Source organism: Mustela lutreola, chromosome 14 (assembly GCF_030435805.1).
Source record: "Mustela lutreola isolate mMusLut2 chromosome 14, mMusLut2.pri, whole genome shotgun sequence".
Lineage (NCBI taxonomy): Eukaryota > Metazoa > Chordata > Mammalia > Carnivora > Mustelidae > Mustela > Mustela lutreola.
In genome coordinates this window covers 66,012,041-66,038,677 of record NC_081303.1, presented here as the reverse complement: position 1 = coordinate 66,038,677, position 26,637 = coordinate 66,012,041, and the positions used below count along the sequence as shown (strand labels likewise).

The 26,637-nt window shown below is 47.8% G+C and overlaps 1 protein-coding gene across 1 annotated transcript; it reads left to right on the top strand.

The window, feature by feature from the left end:
• The first annotated feature begins 826 nt into the window (after positions 1-826).
• HHIPL2 (HHIP like 2) lies at positions 827-26,637 on the top strand. The gene is made up of 9 exons (XM_059146603.1): positions 827-1,199; positions 4,835-5,487; positions 6,250-6,393; positions 8,924-9,255; positions 10,280-10,406; positions 16,463-16,608; positions 21,189-21,270; positions 25,171-25,253; positions 26,000-26,637. Exons 1-9 carry the CDS (start codon positions 879-881, stop codon positions 26,380-26,382), a joined length of 2,271 nt encoding a protein of 756 aa, XP_059002586.1. The 5' UTR covers positions 827-878; the 3' UTR covers positions 26,383-26,637.

The following is a 26,637-nucleotide window of genomic DNA, read 5'->3' as shown; positions in this document are numbered from 1 at the left end:
CTAATGTTGAAACATATCCTAAGTGCAGAGGTGTGCCCTGAGAGCGAGCATAGAGCATAGCGCTGGCACAAATATAGACCCAGATGTTCTATGATTGCTGGGGACGCTGTCCAGTAGCCCCCATTGCTGACTCCTTGTTTCCCCTGGGCCACACTCCCTCCTTTCTTCTTACTCCTGCTGGGGATGTAGGATTTACATGGCATGTCCTCTCTTCCTACCACTGCAAGGATGGCCCTCTCCGGATCACAGGGACCGCATGGCTCCCTGTGCCTCCTCCTACCGGCTCCCCCTGCCTCCCCCTACTGCCCCTCCCTGTTCTCAGATCCCTGTCCAAGTCCCGGTGGTGCCATTCAGCACTAAAGGAAGGTTCGCATCTTCCCCTTGCACACTCCGACCCCTGGGACTACGTAGTCGGTAATCCGACGTGTTCTCTCTGGGAGACTCCCAGCAGCTCAGGCTTGTGAAAAAAACTATAAACAAAGTGTGAATTTCCTGTCCCCCCGCCCCCACCCTGAGGAATTCTTAGCAGTTTTCGTGAATCCCAGCAGACCTGCCATTGATACCACCGAAACTTTTCCTAAGAAGCCATGCACCCCAATGACTCGGCAGTAAGGGTCAGAACTTGGACCAGCTTCATGTTTAGGCGGGATTGGAGGGGACAGGGACACCTCTCACTGTTTTCATAGGAGGCACCTGGCTACCCACACCGCTGAAGCGGCACTGCTCACAAACCACCTCAGGGAACTCCTTGGGGGCGGGGATAGAAGGAAGGAAGAAAACACCCTGGGGGTAGAGAGTGCAGGGTTGGGGAGGGAGGGAACTAGAGCACAGCAGGGGAGCCAACCTGCGCGGGCAGCCAGAGTCTTCCAGAGCCCAAAATGCTGAGGACATCCACTCCTGGGGGTGCTCTGAGCAGCTGGGCCCTCAGACTCCCTACTTCTTCTGGCATCTTCCACCTCTGCCTCACATTCTGGTTGGGCCAGATGGGCTTGCTGCAGGGACACCCCCAGTGCCTGGATTATGGGCCTCCCTTCCAGCCCCCGGTGCACCTCGAGTTTTGCTCAGACTACGAGTCTTTCGGCTGCTGTGACCAGCACAAAGACCGCCGCCTCGCTGCTCGGTACAAGGACATCATGGATTACTTTGACCTCAGGGGCCATGAGCTGTGTGGGGGCTATATTAAGGACATCCTCTGCCAGGTAGGCCTGAGTGAAACCCTGTACGGTAGTGAGGGAGCCAGCTTGGCAAAGTGCGGGTGCTGGGCTTGGTGGCGTGGGTCCTGGGGAGAGGGGGGTGGGGGAGCTCCTTGGCCACCGGCCCTTTAGAAAGCTCTCCTGGCAGCTGCCTCACCGTAGAGCTCGGGTCTCTGGATGGGCACACGGAAGCGAGGGGGTGCTGGGTTTGGTTTCCACCTGGAGACCAGAGGTCTCCCGCTGGGGTCCGCTGGTCCTTGGGCTTTCTCACCCCAAAGGCGGAGATGGGTGTCCCCCATGGAGCTCTCCTGGCAGCGTTGCCTTGAGTTCCCCCTGCACTGCCCTGGGAGCGGGGCGCAGTGCCCAGCCACGGTGGTTACCGAGGCCTTGGAGGGAGTGTGGCACCTGCTGGGACCCATTTGTGCCAGGGGGGTCTCTCTGGTGTGATGATGGTGGTGGCAGAGTCCGGGGGCTCTTCCCGGCATTCTGGAGCTGGGCTGACAGGGCTTCAAGCCGCTGGGAGACAGTGACTCACAAAGGTTCTGCTCCTGCAGGCTCTCCAAGGGCCAAAATCCACATCCCTGGCAGGCATCCCCCATCACCGAACTCTGGGAAGAGGGGTTCAGGGTGCAGGGGAGAGTCGCCCTAGAGGAGGGCCGCTGAGAAAGGCTGCTGTGGGAAGGGGTGCGCTCACGAGGTGGTGGGGGCGAAGAGGCGGGGAGTCCAGGCAGACCTGTGGTCTGGGACCCCGCTGAGCCTGTCCGCGCATCCGCTGGGCCCTCCCGCCGCCACCGCTCCGAGCGCACTGGCCGCCCCCTCTCCCTAATGGGCAGGGCACACCGCAGATCGCGCCGCAGAAGCCAGCCACCAGGGTGGCATCTGGGGCTGTACCCTCCTACCTCAGGCACCACCCCTCAGCGGGGAAGAGGAGAATTAACTCCGGGATAACCATGGGGGGCCGAAGCTGGGCTCTTCTGAGCTACACCAAGATAGTTCGTTTCCGAGATGCCCCCTAGTGAATGTCTCCACCCTCCCCAGGGCTCCCCTCCCCCCTGCTTTCCCTACTGGGAGAAGTTTCTGAAAGTCAAATTCAGCGACTCTCCTGTTGGAGGGATCTGAGGAATCGGAATAATGTACATGAATCTATTTATTTAAGGTCTCAAGCCCCCTGACGGAGTGTATTCCCAGCAGTGATTCTGCAGGAAGTTGTTAGGATTCTGATTTTACTGTTAAGGAATCTGGAGTTTGTTTGTTTTTTTAAGGATTTTATTTATTTATTTGACAGAGATCACAAGTAGGCAGGGCGGAGGGGGGTGGGTGAGAAGCAGGCTCCCCGCTGAGCAGGGAGCCAGCCCACTGCAGGGCTCGATCCCAAGACCCTGAGATCATGACCTGCGCCCAAGGCAGGGGCTTAACCCACTGAGCCACCCAGGAGCCCCAAGGAGTCCGGAGTTTTAAAGAACTTGTGGAAGGTCAGACCGTGCTGAGGCACAAATCTAGAGGCTCAGGCTCTGAGTCTTCTGCCCTTTGGATCATATTTCACCAAGACAGAGTCCCAACAGCACCAATACATTCACTTCATGGTTTTCGGACCGGGCCAAGTGTACATCCCGTTAGAACAGCCTCGGTGCATCTTGCCCCCTTCCCTGTCCTCCGTGCAGAGAACAGAGTCTGACACCACAGGGGAAACTCTTCTGGGCTTTACTTTCCTTAAATAGAGAAATGCTGTCCTAAGATAATTAATTGAGTTGAAGCAATTCTGCGGACTAAATTTCTGCCTAAGCATGTGCCATGCTGGCTATATTTCCACGGCCCCCTCTGTTCCCTGGAGCTCGTCCCAATGTCTGTCCCCCGTCTTCTTTCCACTCCTCCAAAGTGGACAGGCCAGTGGGGTGAGACTCAGACCAGTTCATTTTGCTTCCTGTCAGCCGCTCGGACAGGTTCCCTGAACCGAAACAGGCCATCCAAGGAGAGACACTGAATCTTCTAGAAGGATTCTTTCTTCCCTTTTTTCTAATAGCTAGGAGCTTGCTCTGCAACCTCGCATCAGGACTGAAGAGTGAACAGGGAACTTGGGCACATCTGAGAAATGCAGCTCTTCCCTTGTTAGGTGGCAGGGGACCCAGGTAGGCGGGGATGGTGCCCCTCGTGACTGCTGGGAGAGGGGTCAGTGATCAGAAAGGGGGTTGGTTCTTGGGCCAGTGGGCTCTGTCTGAGACCCCAAAATGCACCCTGTAAAAATGGCCTTTATTACTTATACCCAATTGCCTGACTTTCTTTACTCTCGGGAGTTGGTTGTCTGCCTACAATAATCTATTTTCCTCCTAAAAGAATGTCGTAGTGTAGGGAGCCCTGAGGAACAGGTACTTGGCACGCGGGTCCTGTGTGTGTCTGTGTAAAGAGCACTGTGGCCCCATAGCCATGCCTCAAATTTGTGTAACTCCCAGCGTGGTGCTTTGTATACAGGAAGCACTTAAATAGTTTTATAAGTCAGTGAAGAAATGACTAGATGCCTAATCTCTGGGAGTGATACATTACATGTCTAGTTTGGTGGTTTTATTTTGAATCATAAACTATTTCAAACATATAGAAAAGCACAAAAAATTAAATACTTAACACTGTGTATCCAATACCCAGATTTAACAAATGTGAAACTTTTGCCACATTGCTTCAGATTTGGATAAAGAAGTCTGCGGCACCTGGGCATCTCAGATGGTTGGGCATCTGCCTTTGGCCTGGGTCATGGATCTCCAGGTCCTGGGATCAAGCCCTGCATCCGGGTTCCCAGTGCTTCTCACTTTCCCCCTGCTTGTGCTATGTCTCTCTCACACGCTCTCTCTCAAATGAATAAATTAAAAAAAAAAAAAAAAGAAAGAAAGTCTTATAGATGCAGCATTTATAATAAAGGGAACGGTAGGGAAATCTCTCTTTTTAAAAGATTTTATTTATTTATATGAGCGTTCCTGAACCTGAGGGGGATGGGTGTGGGGCAGAGGGAAAGGGAGAAGCAGACCCCTTCCCAGCAGGGAGCTGATGTGGGGCTGGATCCCAGGACACTGGGATCCTGACCTGAGCCCAAGGCAGACACTTAACCAGTGCTTCACCCAGGCGGCCCGAAATTAGAACTCTTTAAAAAAAAAAAAAAAGTCATCACTTACTAAAACTTTATAGTGTCAAGAACGAAGTTAAAATGCTAAAGAAGGTATGGTGAACATGAGAGATTACTCCCTCTTTTTGCCTTCCAGGAGCACTAATTGGCCAGAAAATTGGGGTCCCCGAAAAGAGCTTTCCCAGTCGTTGCTCATAGAAACTCCAGAATCCTGATTCTTTTTTTTTTTTTTTAAAGATTTTATTTATTTATTTGACAGAGAGAAATTACAAGTACACTGAGAGGCAGGCAGAGAGAGAGAGAGAGAAGGAAGCAGGCTCCCTGCTGAGCAGAGAGCCTGATGCGGGACTCGATCCCAGGACCCTGAGATCAGGACCTGAGCCGAAGGCAGCGGCTTAACCCACTGAGCCACCCAGGTGCCCCCAGAATCCTGATTCTTTCCTAGACCGTTTTCCTCCTGTGTGCTCAAACACTGTGACCAGCCCCACCGTGGCCAGTCTGACTACCAGTCTAGCTTCCTTTTTCTTCCTAGGAGTGCTCGCCCTATGCCGCTCATCTCTACGATGCTGAGAACCCTCGGACGCCCCTCCGGAACCTTCCTGGCCTCTGCTCTGACTACTGCTCCGCATTCCATTCCAGCTGTCACTCTGCCATCTCCCTACTGACCAATGACCGTCACCTGCAGGGCTCACATGAAAAGGATGGTGCCCATTTCTGCCACCTCCTCAACCTTCCTGACGAGGACTATTGCTTCCCTAATGTCCTGAGGAATGACCATCTCAACCGCAACCTGGGTGTGGTGGCCGAGGACCAGCAGGGCTGTCTGCAGCTCTGCCTGACCGAGGTGGCCAATGGGCTGAAGAACCCGGTCTCCATGGTCCACGCTGGGGACGGCACCCATCGCTTCTTTGTGGCCGAGCAGGTGGGCGTGGTATGGGTCTACCTGCCTGATGGGAGCCGCCTGGAACAACCCTTCTTGGACCTCAAGAAGATCGTGTTGACTACTCCCTGGATAGGGGATGAGAGAGGCTTCTTGGGGTTGGCTTTTCATCCCAGATTCCGCCGCAACCGCAAGTTCTATATTTATTATTCATGTCTGGGCAAGAAGAAGGTAGAAAAGATCCGAATTAGTGAGATGAAGGTTTCTCGGGCTGATCCCAACAAAGCTGACCCCAGATCAGAAAGGTGAGACATGCCCACGAGAATGGGCAACTCTGTACTGCGCTCCAAAATAATGCCAGTGCGTCCTCTGAGATGATAAAGGGACCCGTTTCTGGTTTTAGAGACACTAGTTTATAACACTAACCAAGGAGTCATCAGTAGGGAGATGGCAGACTTGCAGCCACAAGGGTTTGAGAAATGATTATAGATAATATCAGTGTATTAGATGTAATAGTGGCCTCTGATTATTGTGTGGTCATTGAATTCCAGGCCCTTTGACTTGAACATGGATATTATCTGTGTCACAAAGCCATAGAGCCCTAGATGCGTGGTTTGAGGAAGGACTTAATTCTGTCACTCCAAGCTCGTGGTCTTGCCACCCTACCAGTCTGTCTTTTTTCCTTCTTGTTCTTTCTGCCTTGTGTCTCTTGTCCCAAACAGCGAGGTTGGGGGATTGAAATGGACACCTAACTGACAGATTAACTCCTGCCGGGTTGCCCAAAGGAAGGGATTAAGAGTTCTGGTAAAGCAAGAGAGTAAAGCCCAGAAAAGGGTGATTGTTACCCTGGCTGTGTCTACAGCTCATGAAATCATGACAGGAAAGAAAAACAATCCATGAAGGAGTCATACTGGGGAACAAGGGGAGTCTTAGTGCCCCAAGCTTTGTGATTCTTGGAAACTCTGAAGCAGGTCTTGGCTGACTTGGGCCAGTCATTTCTGGGTGTCTGAAAAGGATGCAGTTTTGACTCATATCAAAACCCAATGCACAGTTTCTTTTCCTTCCAGAGTCATCTTGGAGATAGAAGAACCAGCCTCAAATCATAATGGCGGACAACTTCTTTTTGGTGTGGATGGCTACATGTACATTTTCACTGGGGACGGAGGACAGGCTGGGGATCCCTTTGGCAAGTTTGGAAATGCTCAGAACAAGTAAGCTGGGTGGATCTGGGCTCCTGTCCCTTGAGGGTGAGCCCTTGGGATGTTTTTGCTGAGATGGAATCTCCGGAGCGTCAAACCCAAATCATGTAGGGCAAGACATAGCCCCCTCTGTTGAGGCACGTGGGAGAAACACTTGGTTTCCTGTCCTGTGAATTTCAGGCCCAGTGTATTCTGGAAAGTAATACTGTAGATGCTCAGTGTAACTCTCAGAGTGCTATGGGGACACGAATTCAGAGTGCTCAGTATGTACTCGCATGACAGTATTTACCTCACCAAGATCTTAACGCATTTCAGTTCAACTCAGGGATGTTATTGCGTGCCACGCTCTGGGCTCTGTGCTAGGCCCTGGGCACATGTGAGCAGATAGTTAATACGCGATATATGTTGAATGCTTACTGTGTGTCAGGTACTGTTTTGAATACCTTGTGTGTATTGAAGAATGTAATTCTGTTTATTTATTTGAGAGCAAGGGAGACAGAGTGGGAGGGACAGAGGGAGAGAGAAACTCCGGCCGACTCCATGCTGACCATAGAGCCTGGCGTGGAGCTCGATCTCACTATCTGAGCCAAAACCAAGAGTTGGATGCTTAACTGACTGGGCCCCCAGGTGCCCCACGAACATAATTCTAACATCCCAAGAGGGCAGGGATTTTTATCCGTTTGTTAATTGATGTGTCCCCACCACCTCAAATAGTGCCTAGTATGGGAGTCGCTTCAGAAATACAATGGAAGGGAGGACTCTTATGAAGTGTAGGTATTATGATAGTCATTTCACTGATGGAAAGATAGAGGCACAGAGGAGTAAAGTAGCTTGCCTAAGGTCACACAGCAAGTGAGTGGCAGAACCAAAATTCAAACTCAGACAAGCTGGTGTGACAGTCCAGGTGAGTCTGGGCTGACCTAAATAAAAGCCCATGATCTTGATGTCCTTTGTAACAACAAGCACTTGAATGCTGTTATCCCTGATAATAAAATATTGAAGTTAAAGTAGTCAGGAGCTAATGGGGGTGCCCGGGTGGCTCAGTTGGTTAAGTGGCTGGCTCTTGATTTCGGCTCAGGTGGGGAGTCTGCTTGTCTCTCTCCCTCCGTCCCTGCCCCCCTCAAATAAATGAAGAAATCTTAAAAAAAAAATCATCAAGAGCTAACATTTGTCAGATGCCTACTGTTGGGAATTGAGTCACCTGCTACAGGCAAGGTAACTCATTTAGCCCTTACAACCACAACTGCGAGGTTGTCTTTCTCTAGCCTGTTTTACAAATGAGGAAACTGAGGCCCAGAGGCAGAGCCTCTTGAAAGCGCTGTCCTTTCTGTGACCACAGTGCTCTGTGAGGAAGAATAAACCAACTCCTTTTAAAAATTCATAGTGTTAGTGCCCACTTGGCAGCACATATACTAGAACCAGAACGCTCCAGAAAAGATAAGCATGGCCTCGCTGCAAGGATAATGGGCACATTCATGAGTGTTTCATATGGAAAAAAAAAATTCATAGCGTTAAACCCAACCTGAGAGAAACCATCTCATCGAAAACATTTTAAAAATTGGAGCTTCAACTTGCTTGCTCTGGGTCGTATGGGCCAGGATCCCATCAGACTTATGCCTTCTGGTTCTCCTTGAGCCAAAATGTGGCAAGTCTTAACATTTGTTGTTGTTGTTGTTTTTTAAGATTTTATTTGACAGAGAGAGAGGGAGAGACAGTGAGAGCAGGAACACAAGCAGGGGGAGTGAGAAAGGGAGAAGCAGGCCTCCCGCTGAGCAGGGAGCCCTATGTGGGGCTCCATCCTAGGATCCTGGGGTCATGACCTGAGCCCAGGGCAGATGCTTAATGACTGAGCAACCCAAGTCTTAACATTTTGCATAAGTCAATCTATCTATCTGTCTCGTACAGACATGACTTTATGTAGAGATCTTGTATACACGTGTGTATATCTTTAAAAAACCCTGTGTTCCCATGTGATTCTTAGTAGTTGTTTGGCGTTGACTATCAGTAGGTCCTCCTGGGCAGTCTCTGGTCTGGTGCTATTTTATTTTATTTTTTATTTTATTATTTTATTTAGTTTTAAATTTTGAACACTTAACATGAATTCTACCCTCTTAAAAAAATTTAAGCATCAACAAAAATTGTAGATGTAAATATAGTATTGTTAATTATAGGGACAGACGTACAGCAGATCTCCAGAACCTACTCATCTGGTTAACTAATGTCCAACAGATGTATGGAAAGTGTCAGTCCTCATCAGGGAAGTGTACATCAAAACTACAGTGAGATGTCACTCCCATCCATTAGGATGGCTCTTTATCTCCCCCCCCCCCAAAAAAAAAACCCCAAACACAAAAAGACAGCACATGTTGCTGAAGATGCAGAAAACGTCATATACTGTTGGTAGAAATGCAAAATAGTGCAGCTGCTCTGGAAAACAGTGAGAGGAGGCTTTGAAAACAGAACAAATAAAACTCGCCAATGATCCGGCCATCCATTTCTGCGTGTTTATCCTGTGCCTGTTCCCTGGCCCTCTTTCTTTCAGAAGCTCCCTGCTGGGGAAGGTGTTACGGATCGACGTGAACAGGGCAGGCTCAGACGGCAGACCTTACCGAGTGCCCCCGGACAATCCTTTTGTGGCCGAGCCAGGGGCCCACCCTGCCGTGTATGCCTACGGGGTCAGAAACATGTGGCGCTGTGCCGTGGACCGAGGGGACCCCGTCACACGCCGGGGCCGAGGCCGGATGTTTTGTGGGGACGTGGGACAAAATAGGTTTGAAGAAGTTGACATCATTGTGAAAGGCGGGAACTACGGCTGGAGGGCCAAGGAAGGGTTTGAGTGTTACGACAGGAAGCTTTGTCACAATGCCTCTTTGGGTAAGTCAGAAGTTCGCTGGGTGATTTCTGGAGTGGACTGAGGGGGTTGGAGGTGGAGGTGGGGAGTATGACCTGGGAGTTCTGCCCTGCAGGTCACTCGGGGGTCTTTGTTTATGGCCTGTGGGGTTGAGCTTCCAGGTTGGCTCTCCGTTCACAGGCACCGGGAGCTCGTTGGGATGCATTGGGGTCTCAGCTGGGTTCGGGGACTGGGACTGACTGAGGAATCTCTGTTTTAGATTAGTTACCCACAGGGTTTTTAGGCTAATTTGAGAAAAACCAGCAGAGGAAAGTTGGTGGCTCTGTTTTTCACTTATTCCCATTTTGCCCAGCCCATTGAGATGGTATTCCATATGCAAACTGGTGGTACAGTCCATCAAGATGTGCTTTTCAGGCGTTTTTTTTTTTTTTTTAATCAGTGGTGCCAAATCTTTTTTGACCCCGATAAGTTGCAAAGGAGTCTTAGAGACCCTTATAAGGTTTTCAGATCCTTAACCTGAGTATCTGCCATGTCAGCCCAGGGGATACACATAGGTGTGTGGGTTCTCAGGTCACTGCCTCACAGGTGGGGGAGTCTTTGGCTTCCTCTCAGCTTCCAGAGACCAGTCAAAGAGGAAGCTCACAAATATTGTGGTTGGTGTGTTGAGAAAAATAAGCATGATTCTCTTGGCTTCCTGCCCTTCCAAAGACCAAGAGAGAAAGCATTTTCCACTCAATCAGGCAACTACATTTAAAATCCCCATCTTCCTCACTGAAGCTCTAATTTTTTTTTTTTTTTTTTTTTTTTTTAAGAGAGAGAGAAAGTGTGTGTGTGTGTGCATGAGCAGGGTTGGGGGGAGAGAGCAGGAGAGGGAGAAGGACTCCCAGATAGGCTCCGTGTTCAGTGGAGTCCAACAGGGGCTTGATCTCAGGACCCCAAGATCATAGCCTGAGCTGAAATCAAGAGTTGGTTGCTTAACCAACTAAGCCACCCAGGCACCTGAAGGTCTTAGCCTTTAGCTGTGACACTCTCTTTGTTCATGGACAGGTGACATTCTGCCAATCTATGCTTATGGTCATGCAGTGGGGAAGTCAGTCACTGGAGGATACGTCTACCGTGGGTGTGAATCCCCAAATCTCAATGGCCTCTACATCTTTGGGGACTTCATGAGTGGGTAAGAAAGGATTGGTATCTTCTTTCATTTCTTTTATTTCAGCATTTTTATTGAGATACAAACTACATGTGGTGAGACAACTTCTCTAAGAGCACACAGCTGGATAAAGTTTTACAATATATACACTTGTAACTATGTCAAGATGCAGAACATTTTCATCACTTCGGAAGGTTCCTTCTTGCCTGTTGCCTGTCAGTACCACCCCTTTCTCTCTCTCTCTCTCTCTCTCTCACACACACACACACACACACGTTGGCCAGAGGTAACCACTCCTATCACGTTAATTTTGCTTCTGGAATTTAATATAAATGAAATCGTGTGTATGCATTCTTTTTTTGTACACGCATGGTTTCTTTCAGTAACATCAGTGAGATTCATCTCTGTTGTCACATGTATCAACTTCTCTCTTTTATTGCTTTGTAATATTCAAGTGCATGAATATAACACCAATTATTCATGTAGTCTCCTGTTTTGGCTATTTCCAGTTTTTTACTACACATTTATTATATATTTATTATATATTCATATATATTTAAGTGTGTGTGTGTGTGTGTGTGTGTGTGTGTGTGTGTGTAGCTTGTGTCCAGCAATCTTGTCAAACTTTTTTTTTTAAGATTTTATTTATTTATTTGACAGAGAGAGACAATGAGAGAGGGAACACAAGCAGGGGGAGGGGGAAAGGGAGAAGCAGACTTCCTGCTGAGCAGGGAGCCCAATGTGGGGCTTGATCCCAGGACCTTGGGATCATGAGTTGAGCCGAAGGCAGACACTTAACGACTGAGCCACCTAGGTGCCCTTTGTCAAACTCTTATTAGCTCAATTGGCCTGTGTGTGTGTGTAGATTCTGTTGGATTTTCTATGAAGAAGATAATTTTGTCTATGAATATAGATACTTTTACTTTTTCTTTTCCTGAATTGCAAGGCTTTTATTGTTAGTCTCTTGACTTAATGCTTCTTAAACTTCAGTACAATGTTGGTTAGAAGGTTTCCGTTTTTACCAGTGAGTATGATGTCAGTTGTAGGTACTTCCACATGCCATCTATTAGGTGAAGAAGTTTTCCTTCCATTCCTAGTTCTCTGAGAATTTGTAGTAAGTCTGGATGTTTTGCAAATACAAATGCAAAATGCAAGATGCAAATGCATCTTTGCATCTTGTGAGAGAATCATGTGGTTTTCTCATTTTTAGTTTTTAATATAGTGAATTATATTGATTGCTTTTTTTTTTTTAAATCATTGAAGCAGGCTTGCATTTCTGGAATAAATACCATTTGGTCATGATGTATTTTCCTTTTAATATATTGTTGGATTGGATTTGCTAACAGGTTGTTGGAAAATTTTGCATCTGTGTTCACAAAAGGGATTTCTTTCTTGGAATATCTTTGCCAGATTTTGGCGTCAGGATAATGCAGGGTTTATTAGAATGAGCTGGAGAGTGTCTCCTCCTCTTCAGTTGTCCAGAAGATTTTGTTCAAATAGGTTTTATTTCTTCTTTATATGTTTCTTCTAGGTGAAGTCATCAAGGCCTAAAGTTTTCTTATAGAAAATGTATAGTTGTGTCTCGTCTGGTGATTTCTTTGGTCTTCTTTTTTTGTTAAAGATTTTATTTATTCTGGGTGCCTGGGTGGCTCAGTGGGTTAAGCCTCTGCTTTTGGCTCAGGTCATGATCCCAGGGTCGAGGGATCAAGGCCAGCATCTGGCTCTCTGCTCAGCAGGGAGTCTGCTTCCTCCTTTCTCTGTGCCTGTCTCTCTGCCTACTTGTGATCTCTCTCTGTCTCTGTCCAGTAAATAAATAAAATCTTTTTTTTTTTTTTTTTTAAAGATTTTATTTATTTATTTGACAGAGAGAAATCACAAGTAGACGGAGAGGCAGGCAGAGAGAGAGAGAGGGAAGCAGGCTCCCTGCTGAGCAGAGAGCCCGATGTGGGACTCGATCCCAGGACCCTGAGATCATGACCCGAGCCGAAGGCAGCGGCTTAACCCACTGAGCCACCCAGGCGCCCCAATAAAATCTTTTTAAAAAAGGTTAAAAAATGTACTATTTTTTCATTTATTTGAGAGATATTGAGAGAGAGAGCAGGGGAGGGAGAATAGGGAGAGGGGGCAGGCAGCCTCCATGCTGTGACTTGGGGCTCGATCTCAGGACTGTGAGATCATAATCTGAGACAAAATCAAGAGTCAAGCCTTAACCAACTGAGCCACGTAGGTGCCCCCATTATTTCTCCTGTCTGCTAACTGGTGCATTTAGACCATTAACATTCCACATAGTTATGGACATAGCGGGATTAATATCTACCATATTTTTTACTGCTTTCTGTTTGTTGCCTTTATCCTTTATTCTATTTTTGTCTTCCACTCTTTTTCTGCCTTTTGTGGATTTAACTGAGCAATCTATGTAATTCCATTTTCTTCCCCTTTTTAGCATGTCAGTTATACTTTTTTTTTTCTTTTTCAGTGGTTGCCTAGAGTTTGCAATATACATTTACAGCTAATCCAAGTCCATATTCAAATAACATGATGCCACTTCAGGATGGAAACTATGGTCACTGAGTTGAGACTGTCATCTTTTCCTTACTTTTTTTTTTTTTTAATAAAGATTTATTTATTTTAGAGAGACAGAGAGAGAGCAAGGGGCAGAGGAAGAGAATCTTTTAAGCAGACTCCCTGCTGAGCGAGAAGCCATACACAGGGCTTTGATCCCACAACTTATAAGATCATGACCTGAGCTGAAAGCAAGAGTTGGATGCCCAAGTAGCTGAGCCACACAGGTGCCTCGAGACTGTCATTTTTTTTCTAATACATAAGTTTATAAGTATTTTTCTAATACATAAGTTTAGTGTTCTGAATTTCTCCTCAAGTCCTGCTTTAATGGGATCCCATAAAGTTTGATATATTGTGTTTTCATTTTCATTCAGTTAAAAATATTTTCTAATTTTGCTTTGACATACCTTCTCACAAGTTGGTTTAAAGTGTGTTAGTTTCCAAATATCTCAGTTTTCCTGAGGTCTTTGTGCTGTTGATTTATAATTTCGTTTGATTGTGGTCACAAAGAGACTGTGTTTGATTTGGGAGATTACACTGGATTATCTAGGTGGGTCCTAAATATACTCACAAATATGGTTGGAAGAAGGAGGTAGAGGGAAATTTGAAGACAGAAAAGATAGAAGTCAGGGTAACAACAGAAGCGGTGTGGTGAGCCCATGAGTCAAGACATGAGGACAACCATTGGAAGCTGGAAGAGGCAAGGAAATTGATTATCTTCTAGAGCCTCTGAAGGGAGCACAGCCCTGCCAACACCTTGATTTTGACCCAGTGGAAACCATTTCAGGATGTTGGCCTCCAAAACTGTGAGAGAATAACTGTGGGTTGTTTTAAGCCACCAGGTTGTGGTGATATGTTACAGTGGTTGTAAGAAACAAATAAAGTTTCCTTTTTTTAAAAAAAGATTATTTATTTATTATTTGACAGACAGATCACAGGGAGGCAGAGAGGCAGGCAGAGAGAGAGATGGGGAAACAGGCTCCCCGCTGAGCAGAGAGCCCGATGCGGGGCTCGCTCCCAGGACCCTGAGATCATGACCTGAGCCGAAGGCAGCGGCTCAACCCACTGAGCCACCCAGGCGCCCCTATAGTTTCCATTTCTTTCTTTTTTTTTTTTTAAAGATTTTATTTATTTATTTGACAGAGAGAGATCACAGGTAGGAAGAGAGGCAGGCAGAGAGAGAGAGGAGGAAGCAGGCTCCCTGCTGAGCAGAGAGCCCGACGTGGGGCTCGATCCCAGGACCCTGAGATCATGACCTGAGCCGAAGGCAGCGGCTTAACCCACTGAGCCACCCAGGCGCCCCTATAGTTTCCATTTTTAATACTCATTACTCTGTGCATATTTCCTTCTGGGGATGCCATTTTTTTTTAATGCTTGAAGGACTTCCTTTACTATTTTTTGAAAAATGGATTCATTGGTGATGAATTCTTTCTGCTTTTTGCTGTCTTTTTTTCCCCCTTCCTTTTTGAAAAATATTTTCACTAAGTATAAAAGTCTATGTTGACATACTCTTTCTTTCTTTAATTCTTTAAAAATATTGTCCATTATCTTCTGCTTGGCCTTAGTTGCAATGAGAAATCTGCTGTCATCCTTATATTTGTTCCTCCGTATCTATCATGTCAGGTTTTCTCTGGCCACTTTTGAGATTTTATCATTGGTTTTGTGGAATTTCATTATGATATGTGTTGGTGTAGTTTTTGTCGTATTTTTTGTGCTTGGATTTGGTTGCACTAATTGGATTTGTGAGTTTATAGCTTACATCAAATCTGGAAAAATCTTGGCTGTAATTTTTTTCAAATAGTTTTTGTTTCCCCATCCTCTGTTTTTCTTCTTGTTTAGATAATACTGAAGCAGGACTTTGCTAGAAACTCTTCCCAATGCTCTGTGAATCATCCTTAAAACACTATGCCTGACCCTGAGTAAGTGCCAAGTATTTTCCTTTCTAATTCTTTCCCCTGATTTAGGTGTTCCCTCACATGTATGTGCTGTTAGGTGCAGTGATGGATACTCAAGGGAGACACTTTGCAGCTCTCTGGGGCCTATTCTCTGCACCCCCCTCTTCTCTCCAAAGTCTGTCCTGCAGACTCTTCCTCCATAGGTCTTCCTGGACTCTCAGCCCTATCTTTTCAGTTTAAGGAGTCTCCTGGTTCTGCCTGTGTTTTCCTTCCTTGGCTGGAAACTTACTTAAGGTAGTAAGCTGGGAAGCTTTTAGGATTTACCTTGTTTGTTTCCCATGTGTTAGGAAATGTAGTCCTTCATTGGCTGATATCCAGTGTCTTTTAAAAATTGTCACTCTTGGGGCACCTGGGTGGCTCAGTGGGTTAAGCCGCTGCCTTCGGCTCAGGTCATGATCTCAGGGTCCTGGGATCGAGTCCCGCATCGGGCTCTCTGCTCAGCAGGGAGCCTGCTTCCTCCTCTCTCTCTCTCTGCCTACCTCTATGCCTACTTGTGATCTCTCTCTTTCAAATAAATAAATAAAATCTTTAAAAATTGTCACTCTATATTACCTAGGTTTTTGACGGTTTAAGGTGTGAGGGTAAAATGACCCCATCTTCGTCAGAAAGGACAGTAGTATTTTCATACTGCAATACAGTTCCAGAGACGGGGAACATCCAGTAATGGGTCATTTCCTTTATCATCACTTGTCAGGTCTTTGGGATTTAATGGTTCTTTATTTTTCCCATAGTTCCCACCATCTCCTTACGTATCACTTGGTTGATAGTCAGTGATTCTCAGTCAAAGCCGATGCACCAGAATCACTGGGATTGAGCATCTCTGAATCTATAAAATGTTTCAAGTGAAAAAAAGAGTTTCATGTGACACCCTAGTTGACCCACCTTCCTTTTCTTTTTATTCTAAAAACCTGCTTTAGGGGCGCCTGGGTGGCTCAGTGGGTTAAAGCCTCTGCCTTCAGCTCAGGTCATGATCCCAGAGTCCTGGGATCGAGCCCCACATCGGGCTCTCTGCTCAGCAGGGAGCCTGCTTCCTCCTCTCTCTCTGCCTGCCTCTCTGCCTACTTGTGATCTCTGCCTGTCAAATAAATAAATAAAATCTTAAAAAACAACAACAACAAAAAACCTGCTTTTAGGTCAGACAATGACTACATAGACATAATAACAAAAGCAGCTGCCAGTTTTGGGGTCCTTACTGTGTCCCAGGCACCCCGGGGAGTTATTCACATATATTATCTTACTTAACCTTTGCAACTTTGGTCCGCGGTAGATTCACTTTACAGATGAGGGAACTGAGGCGTAGCCGTTGAAGACATAGCCAAAGGTCACAAACTCATAGAAATTGCATTAGTGTTTTGTAGCGGTGCAACCTTCTCGGGGCCCCAGACTCCTCTTATGATAGAAGATGAGCTGCTCCAGCTGGGCACAGCGGGTGACCCAGGTATCTCTGAAGCAGCTATTTGACTCCTGGGAGAGGCTAGGTGTTGCTCTCCTAGGGAAGGAGGAAGAATATCCTGAAGGGTGAAAATATGGATTCCTATAATAAAGGTTTTATTTTTCATCTAGTCGGCTTATGGCTTTGCAGGAAGATAGGAAAACCAAGAAATGGAGGAAACGGGACATTTGCCTCGGCAACACTGCGTCCTGTGCCTTCCCAGGGCTGATCAGCACCTACAGCAAATTTATCATCTCTTTTGCTGAAGACGAAGCAGGTAACAAATGTCCAGGGTTATGCTGTTTCTGCTTTTTGGAACTTAAATCATCTCAGGCATTGTGAACTAACATTTGCATAATAATTATTCTTACTATTGTTATTTGAATAACAACTACACCTATTTTTTACTACCATTTAATTTTTTTTTTTTTAAGATTTTATTTATTTATTTGACAGACAGAGATTACAAGTAAGCAGAGAGAGAGGAGGAAGCAGGCTCCCTGCTGAGCAGAGAGCCCGATGTGGGGCTCGATCCCAGGACCCTGAGATCATGACCTGAGCCGAAGGCAGAGGCTTTAACCCACTGAGCCACCCAGGCGCCCCTAATTTTTTTTTTTTAAGAGAGAGGGAAAATGTATAGTGCGGAGAGGCAGAGGGAAAGATGAGAGAGAGAGAATCTTAAGCAGGTTCCACACTCAGCACAGAGTCCTAATTCGGGACCGATCTCACAACCCTGAGATCATGGAGCCAAAATCAAGAGTTGGATGCCTAACTGACTGAGTCTCCCAGGGGCCCTGTAGTCAGCTTTTAGAATGTCCTGGATACTGTTCTAAGCACTTTACATTTTTTATGTTATTTAATAATTACAGCATCCTCATGATGTAATGATTATGCTTATTGGCCATTGAGGCAACAGACGGAATATGCCAACCTACCCCTTCTTGACCGAGGCCCACACCTCACTGTGTGGAGCAAATCAAGGTCTATAGTTTGGTCTTTTGGTCTTTTGACCGTGAAGGAGATTCATGTCCTCCTCGCTGACTGGATTCTGACCTGCCATCACAGGAACGTGGGTAGGGCCAGTAGTGGGGCAGATGTGGTGGACGCTGGTGTTTACCCTCCTGGTGCTGCCTGGGAGGGAGCGCCTCTGGTGATCAGCCCCTCACCGGGCCTTTCCTTATCCTGCCGGAGTCTGTGAGGCCGGGAGCCAGGGAGAATTTCTTTCCCGAGAGATCTCTGTTAAAAGGGTAGACAGCTCAGTGGGAGGCTATTTGCTAGACAGACGAGGTGTTTATTAAGGGCGTCAGCAAAGCAAAGCGTGTGTGTGTGTGTGTGTGTGTGTGTGCGCGCGTGCACGCACGCGAGACAGACAGAGACTCTGCTCTGCTAAATTGCCTCAAATTCTATAATCAGAAAATGGATTTTTCATTTCAGCTTTACTTAAGTTGGTTACATTTTGAAAGATACTTTTTTTTTTTTTTGTTTTGTGAGGAAGACAGGGCCTGTGATCTCTTTGGTATTTGGCACTGCATCTAGCCATGCTTGGGGAGAGCGACAGGGTCTCTCAGGGCCCCTTCCAGACCTGGGCTTCTCTGTGAGGGTCAACCAAAGTGTTGGAAGTTTCCTTAGTTTCCTTAGGGGCTTCTTTCCGTTCTGAGTCATGGGGTGACTGTGCCAGACCTTCACTTGAGCCAGACATACGGAAATCCAGTCAGCTCTTGGACCTCTTCCTAGCTTTTCGTTTGAGATGAATGTTTTAGAGGAACGGAGGATATTCGAGAGAATTCAAGCATTCTCAATAGAGAAAGTCCGAGTGAGTTCCAAACTGGAAGTCCAAACATGAAAAAGGAGAGAAACCACAGGCTGGCAGGACGGTGCTCCGCGGAAGGAGGCTGACGGGAAAGCCCGAGGCCCGGGGTGGGAGGGGGGTGTCTGTCCTGCCAGAGCCCCTCCAGGCTGGGGCCCTCAGGTGGCTGGAGCTCCCTGGAGCTCCGGAGGTAGGTCTTCCTCGGGGATCCTGGGCTGCTGTCTTCTGCCGCTTGCTCCTTCTCAGAAGGCCTCGGAAACCTTGGCTTGGGTGGTTCGGTTTACTGTGCCTGTCGGCTTCTCACCGGAGAAAACAGGCAGCTTTTAAATTCCAGTCAGTTCGTCTGGCCAACAAGACTGAGTGTGCTTGGCTGAATTTTATCAAGTGGACCTGCCAGGGTGTTGTTCCCAAGCCAGACTGCCCAAAATGGCCCTAAAGTGAGGAAGGCTGTTTTCAAGACGAGTTCTTTTCTTTTTTCTTTTAAAGATTTTATATATTTATTTGAGAGAGAGAGAGCGAGCGCATAAGCAGGAGAGGGGCAGAGGGAGAGGGAGAGGGAGAAGCAGGCTCCCCACTGAGCAGGGATTTCCCCCAAGGTAGGGCTCGATCTTAGGACCCTGGGATCATGACCTGAGTTGAAGGCAGATGCTTAACCAACTGAGCCACCCAGGTGTCCTGAAGAAAGTTATTTTCTTCCCACGTTGCTTGATCTGGTGTGTTTGTGTGGAGTAATTCAGATTTTCTGCTCATGTCCTAGTCTTCCCCACTTAAGGACATATTTTTAGATCTGAGTATTTCATTATTTTGTTATCACTCACCACGCTGTAGACATGTCCTTTTTGGTTGAACCTCCAGTACTGCAGTGTACTTCCAGGTTTTTCTAGATGACAGCCGGCATCACGAAGTGACTGCGGAGGGCAGGGCAGGAGGTGGGGCCGCCCCTTGCTGGGTGGGTCCTGATGGGTTGGATTTCTGAAGGTCAGTCACATTCTCAAGAGGGCTGGTCCAAGTACTAATGCTTGCACTAAGTTTCCGTCGCGTGCGTTTTGTTTGGCATGGCATGTTACAGATTTTTGGGGTAGTCGTTTTGGGTCCTCAAATAATATTTTTAAAATCGTCAGTTGGACATGACAGATGAAATTCACTTCTAGCATTGTTTTCCCCTAAAAATACAATGGGAAGTCTATGGCATGTTTAGGCCATGTAATTCACATAAACTGGTGTTGTGGAGGGACTACGCCACAGTGTGGGGTTTTCAATTAGAGCAGGAATTCTTTGCATGGTCTAGAGGGGCTCCTCCATGATGTCACCCCATGGACATGCAGACGCTTGGTAGACCCCTCTTTTTTTTTTTTTTAATATTTTATTTATTTATTTGACAGGCAGAGATCACAAGTAGGCAGAGAGGCAGGCAGAGAGAGAGGAGGAAGCAAGCTCCCTGCTGAGCAGAGAGCCCGATTCGGGGCCCCATGCTAGGACCCTGGGATCATGACCTGAGCGGAAGGCAGAGGCTTCAACCCACTGAGCCACCCAGGTACCCCGGTAGACCCCTCTTTTTATCAAATGGACAGTGCCTGGGCTTTCCAATCAGACGAGGCAAACCGTCTCTAGGGTGGGGTGCATCCTAATGTCTCAGACTCCTTACAGGGCAAGGTGACGATATAGTTGGTGAGGACCCAAAATCCAGAGTTTATTAGGAGACTGTGCGTGGGGGCTCCATGAAGACTGGAGGCCTCACATTTGGCATGGAACAAACATGGGTCACTGTCCTCCACTAATTCAAGGAAGAAGGTTGTAGGAATCACTCCAAGCTGTCTGAAGTTCTAGGCTTTTCCAATGAACAGTTTAGTAGACATTTACTTCCATGAGGTTGAGGGAGAGCATACAACAAGTGAGCTCAGTTCAGTGCAGTGGCATAAGTATTAGGGCGTGAAGAGGTAAGAAGGTAAGAGTAATGCTGATCATAATTTTAAAAAATTTTTAAAACAATTTATTTATTTATTTGGGGGGGTTGAGAAGCAGAGGGAGAGGGAGAGAGAGAATCCTCAAGTAGACCCCCGGCTGAGTGTGGAGGCCTGTGTGAGGCTCCATCTCAGGACCCTGAGATCACGACCTAAGCAGCCGAGACCAAGAGTCGGGTGCTTAACTGACTGAGCCACCCAGGTGCCCCATCACTTTCTGATGTAATCCCTAATAATCACGTGAGGATTATTAGCCCCATTTGACAGATGAATTAATAATGTGAGGGTTACACAAGTTGAGAGGTTGCCTGAGACAACACAGCTAGCAGCTGGTGTTGTCAGGATTCAAAGTCAGAAGGCTCCAGCTTGGAAGTGGGGCTCGGTCAACCCATCCTTTCCTGTCCCTCGCAAGTAACCAGGAGAAGAGGCGGAATGAGGTAGTGACCGTGAGCAGAGAGTGTTCAAACAGGGGGAAGTGGGAGGGGCTGGGGCTCGACCGTGGGTAGAGGTGATTTCTGGGAGGTGTGGAGAAGGCCAGGAGGACTGTCTGAAGAATTGGGGGGGGGGGGGTCAGGGGAAACGAGGGACCCAAGGACTGAGGAAGGAAGGCGCTGCTGGAGGGGGAAGCGAGCGGGAGGGGGCAATGGGGGCTGGTGCCAGTGGACTCAAGAGGGGGCAACAGAAAGTGACAGATAAAGGGTCCTGAACCTGTCAACGGCTATTTCAGGGTTTCTCAGAGAATCCTTAGTAGTAGTCAAGAGGTAGGGGAGGAAATGGAGATTCCTTAAGACGAAGTTTCTTGGAGCAGAGATGACAAAGGGAAAGCCAGTTTGGTTCATTGAATGGAAACAGAAATGTGCGTCTTTTGGGGTGCACTCTGAGCTAGTCTTTGGGGGTCAGAGAAGGGCTTTCTCCTTAAGGAGCTCACAGTCCCAGGAAGGGCCGAGCTGTCAGTCAGGGTTCTGGGGTTCTCTTCCTGGGACTCCCTTCCTGCAGCATTTCAGGGCTCTAACCCCATGTCGAGGGTTTTCTGTGCATCCAGCTCTGTGTCTCCGCCATCCTACTGATGGCCTGTCCCTGTTTCCTCAGGGGAGCTCTACTTCCTGGCCACCGCCTACCCCAGCGCCTACGCTCCGCACGGATCGATTTACAAATTTGTTGACCCATCGAGGTGAGCTTTGGTCTCATTTCCTTCTTAGGTGCATCCGTATCAGCCCTTATCTTCATGGTTGACCGTGAAAATAGTCCGGACTCCCCAGGAATTACCAGAAATGATCAATGAAGCAAATCTTCACTTTAGATAAAAAGCAGATTGGGCAAATAAATGTACAGGGCAATGTGTCTAGGAATTATGAAAAATTTGGGAAATGGTCTCTTGTGGTGGGAAATGAGGATCTTGAGCCATTCTTGGATGACTGGTTTAGACCCGTGGATCCTGTTTATTTTTGTTTTTTAATGTGCTTCTGAAAACTTCTGTCTGGGATCATCTGACAATGGGTGTAAAGTTCTGACTACCTGAATAAGTGCTGTTACCCTCTCCCCTGGATTTGGTTGAGATCTCAAGGTCCTGGGCAAATATCTTATTCATGTATTTATTTTTATTTTATTTTATTTTATTTTATTTTTAAAGATTTTATTTATTTATTTGACAGACAGAGATCACAAGTAGCCAGAGAGGCAGGCAGAGAGAGAGAGAGGGAGAGAGAGGGAAGCAGGCTCCCTGCGGAGCAGAGAGCCCAATGTGGGGCTCGATCCCAGGACCCTGAGATCATGACCTGAGCCGAAGGCAGCAGCCCACTGAGCCACCCAAGCGCCCCTATGTATTTATTTTTAATATTATTGTGATTATTTTCTTCTGTAGGTGCAAATTTTGAAGGGAGCCTACTGGCCCAATCTGGGAGAATTTATTTATTTTTTAATATATTTTAAATGTTTTGAACATTTTACATTTAAATTCAATTAATTAACATATAGTATAATGTCAGTTTCAGAGGTAGAGTTCAGTGATTCATCAGTTTTACATAATACCAGCGCTCATCACATCATGTGCCCTCCTTAATGCCTACCACTCAGTTACCCCATCCCCCTCCCACCGCCCCTCCAGTAACCCTCAGTTTGTTTCCTAGCGTTAAGAGTCTCTTAAAGTTTGTCTTCTTGTCTGATTTCTTCTTGTTTTATTTTTCCATCCCTTCCCGGGGTGCTCCTGTTTTGTTTCTTAGATTCCACATGTGAGTGAGATCATATGATAATTGTCTTTCTATGATTGACTTATTTCCCTCAGTATAATACCCTCTAGTTCCATCCACGTTGTTACAGATGGCAAGATTTCATTTTTTTTGATGGCTGGGTAATATTCCATTGTGTATATATACCACATCTTCTATATCCATTTATCTATTGATGGACGTCTGGGCTCTTTCCATAGTTTGGCTATTGTGGACATTGCTGCTATAAACATTCGGGTGCACGTGCCCCTTCGGATCACCACATTTGTATCTTTGGGGTAAATACCCAATAGTACGATTGCTGGGTCACAGGGTAGCTCTATTTTCGACTTCTTGAGGACCATCCATGCTGTTTTCCAGAGTGGCTGCACCAGCCTGCATTCCCACCAACAGTGTAGGAGGGTCTAGGCAAATACCTTAAACTGGTTTCTTAGTGTCTCATCCCAACCCTTGCTGGAATTCTGTGGCAATATTAACTCAGTTGGTGGGTTCCACACCGTCGACTTCTGCTCTTCTGCCAGCCTCTCTCAGAGGCTAACCAACTGCCCAGACAATAGCCACAGGACAGCTTCCCATCAGTGAGGGTGTCGAGTGTGTGGTCCTCACTCTCCTGGGAGGGAGATGCAGCGGATCCAGCCCGAGGGCCTGGGGAAGTGTGTGGATTTATCTCCGGATTCTGCCCCAAAGCAAGCAAGTCTCCCCCCAAAATCAGCTTGAAGACAGAGTTCCCTGGGTGGTTACACTGGTCCTGTGGCGGGAGGGGGGGCAATGTTCAGACAACATTTAGCCATTGGGCGCTGCTGCGTGTGGGTCAAGGCTCAGGGGCCTGGCCTGGTGCTGCTCCCTGGGGCAGTAGGCTCTCTGTTTCCGTGTTCTCGGGGGGTTCCTGGAAGAAGCTCTGTCCCTGAGGCTGGGCCTGAGGCGCTCTCCGAATGGCACCTGCGGGATTGCTAGGGGGTGACTTAGGGACTGGGCTGGCTTACACCCCCCCCCCCCCATCTGCATGTCTCCCAAGCTTCGGGGACAGCCAACCCAGCACCCAGTTCAGGCGCCTTAGGCGGCAGACAGTGTGCTCTTTCCCCTCAGAGGTTTCCTGTGTGAATTACTTTGTCTGCCCTTTGGCAGTTTCCTGGTTTGGCCGGGGGATCATCGAGCTCCGTTCTCTCCTAAGAGCAGCCATAAAACAGCTACAGCCTGTCCACGTGGAAGACATGCCTACGGGCTCACCTTTCTTTCACTTTTTTTTTTTTCACTTTTCTTTTTTTCTTTCTTTCATCAAGTTGTTGCCGTGTGCCAGGCACTGTGCTGGGTGCCGAGCCGGTGGGGTCTCCTTTCAGGCTCACAGAACCCCCGGGGGACAAGCTAGCTGAGCTTGGCCAAGTGAACTTAATCACCTGAGGGGCAGCTAGCAAGAGGGGGTCCAAGACAGGGACATCGAGGAGCAGAGTCATTTCAGCATCTCTCCTTCTCTTCGGCGGTCATCATGTGGAGCCGGACGGACCTGCAAAGCTTCTCCAGAGTCTGGATCTGGATCCAGACACTGTTCTGTGTACGCACACGGCCTGGCTGGCTCTGAATGCACCTACGACACATTTTGAGGAGCAAATGATTCATTTCCGTGTGATTTTTTTCCCCCTTCCTTCCATCCTTTCTTCTTGCCCTCCTTGAGAGTTACAGACCCTGGAACCTGGGCTTAAAACTTGACTTTGCTACCAACTAGCTGTGTGACCTTGCACCTGTTTTTAAATCTTTGTATGACTCAGTCTCCCCCTGTTAAATGGGGATTCTAGGGTTATCATGAGGTTTCGGTGCGTTAGATGTATGAAGCATTCATGGGACGCCGAAGCACTAGATGAGTGTCTGTTAAATAAAGAAAATTACTTTTTTTTTCCCCACCTGGGATGAGAGTGACAGCAGGGAGAGACGGAGCTGGAGCAAGGGAGGCAGAGGAGGAGGCAGTGGGGACTGGCCGGAAGGTTCCATGTCTGCTCTGAATCGCGAGTGCTCCTTGTCTCCAGGGGCTGTTGTATTTCAGAAGATGCACCAGAAGACAGCAGTTACGGAGTTCTTATTCTAATAGGCAGAGAGGCTGGCAGTCCCCGGGGGCTGTGCCGTGAGTTCTTGATGGGATTCTCTTTAAAGGGACTCGCCCATCACCGACATCATCATCCTCACTGTGATCATCATCTGTGGGGGCACTCGTTACGTGTTGCGTAAAAATTTAAAATTTTAAAATTAAAAAAAAATAATTTTACAAATGACTGATCAGTCTCTTACGATATGCCAAGTACACAGCTCTTATTTTTATTTAAGATTTATTCATCTATTTGAGGGGAGAGAGCATGCATGCCTGCATGTGTTTGGGGGAGGGGCAGAGGGAGAGGGGAGCAAGAGAATCCTGGAGCTGACTCCTGGATGAGCAGGGAGCCTGATGCGGGGCTCGATCCCAGGACCCTGAGATCGTGACCTGAGCTGAAATCAAGACTTGGTCCCTTGCCTGAGCCAGCCATGCGCCCCACACAGCTCTTATTTATTCCTGCAAGGATGGGTAGTGTTACTTTTTCTATTTTATCTATGTGGAAAGTGATGCTCAGCAAGGTTTACTTGCCCGTGCTCCCCAGAGTTTGAACCTAATTCAGTCACCATGTCTGTGCTCCTGACCCCTCACTACACTCTGTCCCAAGAGCCTGCCATGTCCCTGTTCTTTCTCCTCCTGTTTCCTCCTCCATTTCTCCCACCGCCCTGGATAAAGGAGTGCTGAATCCAAATCTTGCAAATGTATGACCTGGGCTTCCTGGTCCCGTCCTCAGAATCTCGTGTCCTCACTTTTCTCTGTCTGTTTTCAGGCGAGCACCTCCTGGCAAGTGCAAGTACAAGCCAGTGCCGGTGCAAACCAAGAGCAAGCGTGTCCCGTTCAGGCCGCTCGCCCGTGAGTCTGTCTCTGTCCCGGGCTCAGGCCCTGGCCTTGAGGCGCTGGCACGGTGCCCTCTGCAAACACGCTTGCAGTCCTCCCAGGGTGGGAGGTCTGTTTCCCGCCGAGGGCTTCTGCTCCGGATGGGGACTGTGACCGTGGCTCGGTCTCTACGTCTCCGCATTGCCGAGTGTATACATGTGCTTCTGCTGTGGTTCTCCGTCCGTCCATCAGTTTGTCGGGCACTATTCATTCAGCCCTGAGTTTGCAGCAGTCACTGTGCTAATCCCTGGGGCTACCGCAGTGAACCTGACCTGGAGGAGCCCAGAGTTAAATGTAGTGCAGGCAAATGGAGAAATAAATCTAACACTGAGGTTCTGGTAGAGAAGGATGCCAAGGGGACGGAGGGACTCCTAGAGGGGGCAGAGGCAGGGTGGGCATTCAGGAAGGGCTGATAGAGGAGGGAGAGTAACTATTCCAGAGCCATGTATCACTGGAGTGAACTTATTAAAAGCAGTATATTTAGGTCAAGGCCAGTCATGGGGCTTGAACTTATAACCCCGATATCAAGAGTCACATACTCTACTACTAAGCCAGCCAGGGGCTCCTGAAAAGAATTTATATGACACTAAGCCAGCCAGGGGCTCCTGAAAAGAATTTATACGAAAGAACCCTCCTATAGTTGTGGGTATCCTGCGTGGTGTTTCCCTTAGGGTTACTTGCCAGGATTTCTGTTTCTCACTAAATAAATGTTTGTTTCCCAGAGACAGTCTTGGACTTACTAAAGGAGCAGTCGGAGAAAGCTGCTAGAAAATTCTCCAATGCAACTTTAGCCTCCAGCCCAGAGCGGGCATCGTCTCAGAAAGGCCCCTCCAAGGAGCCAGCTTCTCCCACAAGCAGCAGGAAGGCATCTCAAAGGCCTGGTACCAAGAAGAGAGCCAGAGTGTTGTCCCCAGGCCCCCAGGGCAAGAGGAAGCCAAGCCCAAAACCCCCCAGGGGCCGGGTCCAGAGGTCAGCACAGCCAAGGCGAGCTGGCAGAAGTCTCCCTCGGCCTCTTCTGTCAGGGTGGCTGACCAGGGCACGTGCCAGGGGAGAACCACATCGCCACGTGGAAGCTGCTCGTTGGGTTGCTGAACGTGGGCATTAGCTGAATAGGAGGCAGAGCTGGAGGTGGGGCAGGTAGAGGGAACTTGACTTAGGGCTGGAGCAGTTGTCCTCTCTGCAGGAATCTTGCTATTTAAATGGAGGGGTGCTCCTCCTCTGCTTCTGCGGAGGCATCGGATTCCACAGCGCCAGGGTGCTGGGCTAACCTCGGGCAGTGGTTAGCCTTGGACTCCCACTGCACCTTCTCTTATTTCATAAATGCCTACAACTTTAAGGTAATAAATCAATATTTGCTCCA